We start from the raw sequence: 12,578 nt of genomic DNA, 5'->3' as shown, positions 1-12,578 counted from the left end.
AATGTGTGAATATAATACAAAATTAAGAATCAATTTACTTTTGCTCGATATGACCACCTTTTGCGTTGACTATGGCCTTGATATGGTCCTAAAACGAATCGTAAGCTGCCCGAATGTGACTTGCAGGTATTTTGGCCCTCTCGCGGACAATTGCTTTTTTCAGCGCCTCGAGACTGGTGAATCTTTTAATTCGGATTTTGCTCTCCAAAAATTTCCCAATGAGTATAATCCATCGGATTCGCGTCTGTTGAATTTGAGAGCCGTTGTGTGGACGTTATGAAGTTCTGAACTTTGTTTTTTAGCCTTTCTTGGTTCACTCGAGCTTTGCGAAACGGTGCTGAGTCTTATTGAAATATCCATGGTCTGCCACCGAAATGTTTGTTTGCCCACGGCTTCAAAGCGGCCTCCAGAATACTTTCCCGATAAAATTTCGTATTTACCTTGGCGCCACGCTCGATAAAAATGATTAGAAGGCGCCCATCCGTGGTTACAGCGGCCCAAACCATTACCTGTGGCGGGTACTCCCTCCTGGTGGCCAATCGATGACTCAAAGTCTCGTATGAACGGTCGGCCAAATAAACCCTATCGTTTTGGGAGTTTACGAATTGCTCAATTTGTAAAATTTTCTCTTCAGAAAACGCAATGTTCGATAATTGACCGCTTTCGGCCAAGCGAAGCAACTCCTTCACTCTCCCAAGTCTCACTTGTTGCTGCTTTGGTGAGAGATCATGCGCCTTTTGGATCTTGTAAGGCTTGACTTTGAGATAATTTTTAAATATACGGCGGATGCTACGGTCAGATATTTTTCGTTCTTTCGCCATTTGATTGGCACTTCGTCGGGGATTTCGCTCAAGTCGCTTCTTCACTTTTTGAACCATTTGACGTGACGTTGCAGTCATTTGATGACCACCTCCATGACGTTTCGCGATACGGGGGGTAAGTTGTCTTCTTGTTGTGGTTTCCAGGTTGTTAATATCAGTTTTGGTCCAGTTTATTGTTCCGTGAGTATTGATATGGAGTTCGAATTGATTGCTTTACAGAGATTCTTGGCATTCAGTTGTGTTTCATGTAACTGATTAAGGCGTGTTTTGTATAGCAGTGAAAGTTGGTTTTTGATATATTTTTGGATTGCACTTTGTTGGAATCTAAGATATTTGTACGTTTCATGTTCTTCCATGTTTTGAAGGATGTGATCATCTAATGTTTCAGTCAGTGCGTCAGTGCCTTTTCTTTTCTCCCTGTGATGTGCTTTACATTTACTGATGTCAAAGCTCATTTTTATATCGTTCGTTTTTCGTTCTGTGATTTTTAAGTGTGATTGTGAGGATGCGTTTAATTTGATGTCGTCTATGTATAGAAGATTTCGTGCTTTATACTATATCCGTATGTTGTATTGTTGAGGGTGTTGGTAAGAGGGTTAAGGACAGAGGCCGCAGATAGTTTCTTATGAGGAAAAATGCATGCCATTTGCCATTGTCTGCCCCGTGGCGACCGTTATTAGAAAAACCCTTTTCTACAAGTTGGTGTTTCTTGCCCCTTTTCATTATTTATTAGACACATCCAAAATGCCTAGACTCTTTCAATTTTTGAACTCAAGTTGCTGTGAAAAACTTTACTGAAATTGACTCTCATTCATCTTCATCCTTAATTGTAATAGTTTTTTTTTTCAAGTACTATTTCACCACAAAATTAAAAACCAGTTGAAATTACTCAAATCCCTAAATATCAAAATGTTAAAAAAATTTGTTAAAAACTACTCCAAAATGCTTATAAAGAGCGAAATTTATTTTTGTTTTGACAAATACAAAAAATGCACAAATATTGTAAAAAAAGAATTTTCAACATAGAAAATAATCCTTCATTTCTCTTCACATTTTTCCTCGACCCTTTCGGCTCGAAAGCAAAACCCTTCCATACCCAGTAATAATTTGCTTCATTCATTTATGTTGCGCCCGGTTTAGGTCGCACTTTGCATTCACTTCGCTAACTGCACTAAACTTTACCGCCAAACCACCCAGCAACCCTCTTTTTGCGCGCACTGCCACATCATTCAATTTGAATAGAAAAATTATTAACCAAAAACCGTGACTAAAGATGGTTTTATTTGTGGTAGTGGCGCAACACAAAGAAGTAGTAAACGAATGCTGCTGCTACGCTGCAACGTGCCACAGATAGGCAATGTGCAGCGTTTGCGGAAATGCAAAATAAAATGTTTGATAATTTAGCAGTGAGTTTCAGTAACAATTCACAAAATGTGCATTCGATGAAACTGAGTGATCGATTTCCCCCTCTAGCCTTGCCAAGCACTGTTTTCTTTTTTCTTTTTTTTTTTTTGTGTTGAGAATTTCATGAGAAAAGTGTGAAAATTCTAATTAGTTACACTTAGCAGCTTATTGCGGCCGTAGTAAGCGGTGGCCTGCATATGGTTTATGGTAGACACTTATAAGAAGGGATATACATACATACATACATACACTCATGTGTATGACCGTGTATGTGTTCTCATACGAATGTTCGTTTTGTTCTTTACCATCACCCCATCGCATTCACGATTTGATCATTACGCGTACGTCGAGTTCAAGCTGGTGATGTTGTCGATCAAAGAATGCTCAATCGAGTGCGCAGCTTGTCGAAAAATTCGCGGCTGTGAGTCGTCAATTTAATGTGTATCTTTCGTCGAAAAAAAAATGTTCAGTTTTTAAATGATTTTTCAACGATTTTCGGGAAAAAGAACCCAATTTATGGCATATTTTTTGGCAAAAATTATTATTTCTTTTTCAATTTTAAATTGCGCTTGCGTAGTGGTGTATATTAAGGGCGTAAACGCTTGACCAATTTGATTGATGATCATCGGTTAGAGGAAAATTATATCATCCGCATCGCGTGCCAGCTATATTGCATATGAGTTATAATTAGTTCAATTATTTTGGGCGATATTTCAATGAACTGTTAAAACGTTACAAATAAATTCCTGCTACGTAAGAGGGATGGCTGACCCAGAGATATTCAGATGAAGAGTAGATGCAGTTGAAATATATATTTATAACTGTATGTATATGTATGTATGTATATTAGACCGTACAACTGCAAGACAAAAACTCGCGTGCACCACTGTCTTTAAAGTATTTTTACAAGACAATTATGAAAAAAAAAATTTACATTGTTCATCATATCTTTGGCATTTACAGTCGGATCTAAAAATGTGTTATTTCGATATTTTTATTTAAATTTAAAGCTTAAATTTATTATTAAAGCTCGCCAAAAATCATTAAGTTTTTGCTAAGGAAATTTTTTCGAAGCTTCGAAGACAATTTAGATATTTTTGGACGCACGTAGGAGTCACCTTTTTTAAATTTTTCATCACATCTTCGGTATTTAAACTCGGATCTTCTTCTCTTCTTAATTGGCGCGATAACCGCTTACGCGATTTGGCCGAGTTTAACAAAGCGCGCCAGTCGTTTCTTTCTCATGCTAACCGGCGCCAGTTGGACTCACAAGTGAAGCCAATTCCTTCTCCACCTGATCTTTCCAACGCAGAGGGGGTCTTCCTCTTCCTCTACTACCACCAGCGGGTACCGCATTGAATACTTTCAAAACCGGAGCGTTTGTATCCATTCGGACGACATGACCCAGCCAACGTAGCCGCTGAATTTTTATTCGCTGCGCTATGTCTATGGCGTCGTAAAGCTCCTACAGCTAATTGTTCCATAGTCTGCGATACTCACCATCACCAACGTGCAAAGGTCCAAAAAACTTCCACAGAATCTTTCTCTCAAACACTCCAAGCGTTTTTAAAAAAACTCGGATCTTAAGGTGTGATATATCGATATTTTTATCTCAAGAAGACTTTTTTTTGTTTTAAGGTTTAATGGCCCCAAGCTCCCCATCCTAGTTTTTTTTTGTCGGGACAACTAGCAAGTGCACTCAGACACTGCAGCTGCAGACAGATGATACAGAACAAAGTTCATCGCTTCTTGAACAGCATACACCTCCGCTCGAAACACAGATGCATGCATTTCAGGAGCAAAGTTCCGTTTTGTCCCGCTGGATTCCACGTAAACCCCAGAGCCGGAGCCAAGCTCGGTCTTATAGCCATCCGTGAAAATGCGAAAACAGTGTTTGCCGGGCTCATTTTCAGAGTTTGACCACAACTGAGCCTCTGGTAGCACTACACTATATCTCTTTTCAAATACATCTCTTGATGGCATGGAGTCAAGGGGCATGGAGAGAATCGCTGGATCGAAGTCCATGCCTTCTCTGTTTTCTAATGCCGGATAGGGGCCGTAATAGTTCCCATTGTGTTTCAGCCTGCAGATGGCCTTCAAGGCCTCTCCTTGGATGAAAGCATCAAGTGGTGGTAGACCAATCAGAGCATCTAATGCCGGGCCTGAAGTAGTCGGAAAAGCTCCATTCTAGTACTTAGAAGTGAAGGTAGAAGCGGCAGTTGGTCTTTGAATTATTACAGATTATTACTTACTCACCCCAACGTACTACCCTAAAGTTAATAAAATAAATCTCGCTAATATGTAAAAACGAGATCCCTGCGTCCGGCCAAAAACAAAAATTTCGAATTGTCTGGCAAAAATACTTTGAACTCAGGGTATAGCAAAATTTTCGGGACGGAATGTACAAATAGTGAAAAAATACAATGGGGGGCCCTTGAAAATAATGTAGCTACTAGCTATTTGTTTTGCAGTGTTTTGAAACTTCACTTGTTTTGTTAAATTTTTATGGAAATATTCGTATGTAGTTTAGATTCTTTAAATCAAACGTAGCACATATTTTTAAATAAATAAAGTAACTCCCAAATTCATAATTGAGCGGTGAATTATTAAAAAAATTAAATATTTATTTTGTCTACTCACTTCTATCCTTGAGAATTATCTTCTTTGGTGGCTCCTTTTGATAATTTCGCTGCAAACTCAAGCCCGGTTCATTGCCATTTTTATCCTTCTTCACCATCTCACTCAGGAAGGTTATATAGCTTATGGCCAACTTTAGTGTATCCACTTTACTCAAACGCTTCTCATATGGCAACGTTGGAATGTGTGAACGTAAACCCTCAAAAGCCTCATTGATGCTCTGCATGCGACGGCGTTCACGCAAATTGGCCGCCTGACGCTGTTGAGCCATTTGGGAGGCACATTTTAAGCGGCGCGGTTTGTGTAGGCGACTAATGGACAAAAAATAAAATATTTTATGGAATAAAATAAAATTTAAAATAAGCTTTTAAAGTGTAGCCACCTAAAAACTTCATGGCTTCGATTTTGATAAAATTTGATTAATATGATCTGCTAAGGTTACTATGGTTAGAGTGGTAACCCACCATGTGACAGAATGATCTACTATACGGTAGCGAAAAAGTGGAAGGAAATATAGTGGTTCAAAATACAGTTAAACCTGTTTACGTGCCCTGGATAGGGGCAGCACAAAGAAAAATATTTAAAATATTCAAAAATAGCTGCAAAGGATATTTTTTCACAAAGCGATGGAAAGGGATGACGTAAAAAAGTTTCACTTAGGAGATATGTAGGCGCGTTAAGTAAAAATATTGAAACTTAAAAACAAGTTTACTTTCTCATTTTAAACGCAATTTCTACAAAAAACCAATATTCTTAAAAAACACAAAAAAGCGATGTGTTCTCACAAAATGAAAGAAAAAAATTGTTTTGATTTTAGTTCGTCATTTTAAACATAAGATACATAAGCAACAATTTAAACATATTACAAAAAAAACATCCACTCAGAGAAGATAAGTTACTAAATGTAGACCATTCATCGATTTTTTTTTCTGGCTTCCACTATTCGTTTTAAGAGAGTATTTAGATTTATCATAGAACATTTTATCATTGCTGAAAAAACTTAACATTTCGAGAATGTTTGTTTACCGCACCAACAATCGTTTTTCCCAAACGCCTGAATTGGCAGACGGAAAAAGAAGTGGTCGTCCTCGCGTCCAGTACAGCCATAAAAGCCGCTCGAAAAAGAATTCGCAGAAACTCTTTCGAAAAATAATGTCCAGAGAAATGAATTTATCGACCAGGTCCATGTCAATACTAATTAGAGATGATCTCCACCTGATAGCCTTTCGTCGCCTAGCTGGTCATCTTTTGACAACGCGCTCGAAAAAAATTAGACTCGACAGATGCAAACAGCTCTTTGGTGACACGCAGTCAACGACCATGAAAATTTTCTTTTCCCAGATGAGGAAATTGTCACTATTGATGAAGTTTTTAATAAGCAAAACGACAAAGTTATTAAAAAAGGGATTATAATTTCATATATAAACTTGTAACAGATTTTATGGCAGGAATAAATACATATTTACTGATGTCTCGAAAATGTTGGACGGAGTAGGTGCAGAGATTTATTGCGCAGAGCTAGGCATCAAACGGCCATTTATGTTCTCTGATCGCTGCAGTATTTTTCAAGCAGAAGTCTTTGCTGTAGGAAAGGCTGCAGAAATAGCATTCGCAAAGACATCAAGCAACTCCAAAATAAATATATACGTTGACAGCCAAGCGGCGATAAAAGCAATAAACTCATATGAAATATCATCTCAAAACGTTTTTAAGAGCAGGTAAGCCATAGAGAGGCTGGCTGCAGATAGAGAGGGATGCAGATCTATAAATGCATTCCAGGAAATGAAATTGTGGATGAGATTGGCAAAAGCGCTGTTTAACATTCGCGAAAATCATGTGTAAACAGAGTGCAGAGAAATACGCCATATTCTTACTATTTCTATCTAGAAAGCAAAGCAGCACAATCGTAGGTATACTGACAGGCCACAATTGGCTAGCGGCACACGCATACAAGATAGGAATCGCAAACAACGATAGCTGCAGATTTTGCAATAAACTGGAAGAGAAGGAAACTCTAGAACACCTTCTGCGTGTTTGCCCTGCATCAGCTAAAAGCCGAATGAAATGCGTAAGAGCTCTACAATGTGAGAAGCTAGAATGCCTCTCGGGGTTTGAGCTTCAGGGCTTATTTAGATTCGCAAAGGACGCAAGCTTATTACAAGAAGTCCAACAAAGAAACGTAAAGGTCAAGCTCCATCTGGTACCACTAAAGACCAATAGATTTATGTGATGGCTTTCAGCCAGCCAGGTCATCTAACAAAACCTACTAGGAATTGAGATAGGCTAATGCATGACACACTTACTTATGTTTATAAAAACGAGTAAACTTTTTAAAATTCAACTGATGATTCGATATTCATATGCACTGCACAAAAAAAAATAAACCGCATACAAAAAAGCCGAAAAAAACAGATTTCACTGCATTGAGCTTTTTGGGCAAATATTTTTTCTTTGACTTGTAAGTTAAGTAATTGTTGGTCTAAGAAAAAACAAAATACATGTTTTAGATAGAATTTTTTCAAATTTCCGAAAAAGGGGAAAACAAAAGTCGAGACATTTTTTTTACTAAACAAATTTTCTTTTAAATTTTTGAATTTCGAGAATTTGGACATTTCTTTATTCATGCACAAATGAATAATTATAATTTTTTCTTTAAAGTGATATCTTACTTTTTATGGAAAGATAAAATTTCACCATTGAATTTTAGTTAACAAATTTTCTTTTAATATTTTTTTTTTTAATTTCGCCAATATTGATATTTTTTATTCATGAAAATTAAACGAAAATGAATGACAAATTATGCTTTTTTCTTTAAAGTGATATTTTACTTATTATGAAGAGATAAAATTTCACGACTGAATTTTGGTTAACAAATTTTTTTTATAATAGTTTTTTTAATTCCGGCAATTTTGGTTCTTTTTTAATTATGCTCAAATAAATAGGCTTTAATAGGCTATATAATATGGGCCAAGTATCTGAATGTTTCGAAACAAGTCTGATATATACGCTCTTTAAAAAAGGCGATAGGAAATCTCCCTCCAATTATAGAGGTATCTCATTCATGAATTGTGTTGCAAAGATAATGATGGGCATTTTAAATGAGCGACTCACAAGCTGGGTAGAAAATAAAAATATTATAACAGAATTTTAAGCAGGTTTCAGAAAGCAACATTCAACCGTAGATAACATATATAACCTAGCAGCAATAGTCCATATAAAGTTTAGGGAGAAGAAAAAAGTGTACGCGTTTTTTGTGGACTTTAAAGCCTGCACGACTGCTTGGAGGGGGGACTTTTTATAGATGAGTTAAATATCCGTTTGCTATTATATGCTGACGATATCGTCATATTGGCAGATGAGGTTAGAACTCTTCAAAAAATGATAAGCAACTTAGAAAAATACTGCGAAAAGTGGAATATGCAAGTAAACTTATCTAAGTCAGCTATAATGATTTTAATAGAATAGCAGAAAAAGAAAAGTGGTTTTTTCACGGCGAAGTTATACCAATAACGAAAGAATATAATTACTTGGGTGTAAAGCTAACATCAAAACTCAGTTTCAAACAACATATAGAAAATAGAAATGTTCTAGCGAAAAATATATTAGCATAAATGCAACTTGGCGCACATTTCTTAGTAAAAATAAAATTAAGTTATCGGCAAAATGTTTTTAGCGGTGACTAGAGCAATCCAGAGTTATGCTGCTCAGGTATGGGGAAACTCATTGTTTGAAGAAGTAGACAAAATTCAAAAACCAATAATGTTGCCACATTTGCCGTAGTTTCCAACACAGGATTAATCATATCAGGTGTCTGGCTTTTCGGTGGAACCTCAGTCTTCACAGCCGAAGCACTGGCAATCAAAATTGCTATTGAATATGCGACAAAACTGAAGGGGAAATTCGTAATATGCACAGACAGTTTATCATGCCTGAGTGGACTCCAAAGCGTAAACACCTCCAGTAGTCTAATTAAAAATATTAAAGCAGCACTAAATACTTATCATAAAAAGATCAACTTATTATGGGTCCCGGGTCATGCTGGGATCCCAGGTAACGAGGCAGCAGATGCGGCCGCCAAACAAATCCATCTCCAACCCTGCCTTACTTTTGCAACATTTGAAAAACACGATTCGATTAAGACCGTTGCAGCATATATTCAAAGTGAGAAAGATAAGAATTGGAAAGAATTTTCATCCTGGTACAGTAAAGCTAACCCATCAGGACAAAAGCCCCACTTTCCAAATAATAACACTCGGAGCCAAACCACTACCTTTATAAGGTTACGCATTGGGCACATCCTCTTGACACACGAACACCTCCTCACAGGGAAGCCCAAAAACACATGTCCTTGGTGTGGATCACTTTCCACGGTCGACCACTTACTAGATGAATGCCCCAATCTCCGAAGTCACAGGATCAAAATATTTGGCGACATTAAACCCTCCGCACTTCTTGAAAAAACTTCTTCTGAAAACATTCATAAAATATATAACTTTCTAAAACAATGTAAGTCAATAAAGATAATTTAAACTCCATAATTAGAACTAAATCAACACAGGTATTAAATACTTAAAGAAAGAGTCGTAAGCCCTGGCAGCTAGTACTCCTCTATATTTAGATATAAGCATTTTGATATATCTAATAAATAATAATAATAATAAAATATATATATATTCAAAACGTTATTTGAATATGATGATAATAGATTGCCTCATATACTATCAAAAAAGATTTTAGAAAAACAGATATTTTGGGTTGAAGAAATTAGTAATCTGGCACAAAAGTTAAATATAACATGTAACTGGGGCACTTCAAATAAAAGAGAGTTGAATAGAAATATAATTTCAATACTAGAAAATCTTCATGATTCGAATATTCAAACTTTATGGGAAAGGGCACACCAAAGCACCCGATTATATAAGGAATTAGACCATAACAACGCCAGAAGCTATTTAAACGGCAATACTGGGATCTATAAAATTATGTGGATTATGAAAGCCAGATGTGATTTAAAATACTTGGGAAGCCAAAGGGATTTAAATTGCACCTTATGTAACTTAAATGAATTAGAAGACATCACACATTTCTTAGGAAAATGCCCGATAGTTAAAAGAATTCGTCAAAGATTTTTTGGAAAATATAGTATAAACCGAGATGAAGTCATAGAAATTAAATGGTATTAGCCCTTCTGGATATAATAACTTATTTAAGTTCATCACTGGTGCTATAGAATATAGAAAATTAATTTTAAACGAATTCAATACAACGTACAATAGTAACATATGTAAAATGTAAGATTTTGTTTTTTCTTTTTTCTTCCGACAAACGACCTAGTGTCACTGTCGTACGTTCTAATGTTAATGATTAAAAATGAAATGTAATGTGTATTTAAAAAAAAAAAAAGTTGAACAATAAATAAATAATAATAATAATAATAAATAATAATAATAATAAATAATAATAATAATAAATAATAATAATAATAATAAATAATAATAATAAATTATGCTCAAATGAAAGATTAGAATTTTTTCTATAAAATGATTTCTACTTACTGAAGAGATACAATTTCATGATTGAATTTCGATCTTGAACGCGCTCTTTCGCAGAATGCTCGGTACAATTGGCCGGCGCACAATTGTTAAAGTAATCAAGTTGTGTGTTATAAATGTATTTACAGTTGTAGAGCGCATTCGTGATCAGTGGCTATCCCCCAATATTACCCACTCACTCTCTCTTGCATAATTTATGTTAATGTAAAGTAGCTCATCTTCATCAAATTTTATCAAAATCGAAGCGATGAAGTTTTTAAGCGGATACACTTGTTGTGTTTTGCCCTGTAGACCTACATACAAGCAATAGTAATAGTAGTAGTAGTATTTCACTCACCTCTTCTCATTGTTCTCCTGATCACTATTGAATCCACTGCTATAAGCATCATCTTCATCGCTCTCCGAACTGTTATCATCGTCACCGAAGAAGAATTCCGAACTTGAACTGGAGCCATTCGTCGCTTGTGAACCTTCGAAAAAGTGTCGCGCCATTGTCGCTTCCAAATCGAAATTATCGAGTGAAAACATTTTACCGGTTATGTTATTCAAAGGTGTGATGATGCGTTGTGTATTTCTGTTATTTGAATTGTTGTTGCTATTATGACTCGCCGCTGCACTTGTTGGCTCGTCTAATTGATTGTAAACACTTTTATTTACTTCAATAATTGGCATTTAATAGTTTGCGCATATTTGTTTGAGCTCTGATTTCTACAATTTCCTAAGTGTGCGCACGCGTTGCCACTGTTTTTAATAGTTGACTTGTGGCTTTCGTCACAAGACGAAGTACACTGCTTCGTGTCGTTTTTTGTGGGCCACGTGCCGTGCACGTGCACTTTGCACTAGTACAAGTGTTCTCGGCAAGCACTTGGCTTTTGCTGTCTGTTAACTTTTTTCTTGTTTTTTCTAGTTAATTATTTGTTTGGTGATTATCGGAATCAGTGTCTATTAAAATCTAGGATAAAAATGATTATTACCACCCCCGTTTAGTGACTCTTTTTGTTGCTTTTCCGCCCACACTGAGAGGGATTGGTTTCGTTATCGCTGAACGTTCGCTGTTAGTTTATTGTTGTTCTTTTTTATACTTGTTTTCTATGTGGAGAGATAGGTGCTTGTCTGCCATAAGTTCATTACATAGTTTATCATTAATTTATGATGACATTCTGAGTAGATAAATGCAGATATTTGTTTTTATTGATTATGTTCGCATGTTGTTATAAAAATGTTTAACATGAGCCTGATAACCCGTGAGCTGTACATTTGAATGTTACCGGTTATGAGGTTAAGAGTTGGAAGATCCCTGAAGTTTTTGCAAGACTGGGCATCTGCAGCAAACTGACTAATTAGTTATGGCCACCTTGATAAACACTATCGAAAAAGTAGAAAAGTAATAGTCCAGCAGTCCGTCTCGCTTCGCTTTGACATTTTTTTTGAGTCTGTGGAGTCAAACAAGGCGACTCTCTCTCTACAACCGCATTCATCCTTTTTTTGTTTTTTTGTCGGAATAAACTAGCAAGGACAGCACTCAGACAACATTAAGTCCATTTCACTACACTCGGGTTTCCTTTTTAACTTTCTTTAAAATCTACCCGACCTCCGAAGTAGTATCTGAATAGATCTTGTGATGGGAAAGAGTCAAGGTGGTCGCTTCTTAACATTTCAGTGTCAAAGACCTCAAGTCTGATTCGAGCGAAGGCCGAGCAGATGCACAGAAAGCGGTCCGCCGTCTCCTCCTCCTCTTCACATGCAGGGCAGAGTGCACTATCTGAGATGCCTACCTTTTTTATGTGCTTCACCCATAAAAATTGGCCCGTCTTCACTCCAACTAGCTGCCTAAAATCTCTTCTGCTTAATGACAGGAGCATCTGCGACAGCCTCTCTCAGCCTGCCGAGCTCGCTTGTGGGTTGAAATAACTCGTTTAGCTTTGATGGCTGTCGACCTCAGAGCCCATCCTAGCTGAAAAATCAGAGGTCTCGTTACCTGCGATACCCACGTGTCCCCGGGACCCATATTAGCGTCAGGATATTGTCTGGGTTCTTGATGTAGCAGCAAAAACATCCCCCATACTTGTAAGAGGAGTGCTGCTGGCGTGGCAGTCCTTGACCGGATACATAGTAAATCCGGGTCGTTCAGGTAACATAGAGCCGACTGTCGGGGGAACGAGAT

At 36.9% G+C, this 12,578-nt stretch overlaps 1 protein-coding gene across 1 annotated transcript in view; it reads right to left on the bottom strand.

The window, feature by feature from the left end:
- LOC128871634 (protein twist) overlaps positions 1 to 11,599 on the bottom strand; it is a 29,472-nt gene extending 17,873 nt beyond the window's left edge. The window contains exons 1-2 of the mRNA XM_054113533.1: positions 10,752 to 11,599; positions 4,866 to 5,173 (exon numbers count right to left, since the gene is read on the bottom strand). Of these exons, the coding sequence (XP_053969508.1) occupies positions 4,866 to 5,173; positions 10,752 to 11,086 (643 nt within the window). The 5' untranslated portion in view covers positions 11,087 to 11,599. The remainder of the gene's footprint in view (positions 1 to 4,865; positions 5,174 to 10,751) is intronic.
- Positions 11,600 to 12,578: the final 979 nt, after the last annotated feature.

This window comes from Anastrepha ludens, chromosome 2, assembly GCF_028408465.1.
Source record: "Anastrepha ludens isolate Willacy chromosome 2, idAnaLude1.1, whole genome shotgun sequence".
Classification (NCBI taxonomy): Eukaryota; Metazoa; Arthropoda; class Insecta; order Diptera; family Tephritidae; genus Anastrepha; species Anastrepha ludens.
This window is presented reverse-complemented; position numbering and strand designations above follow the sequence as displayed.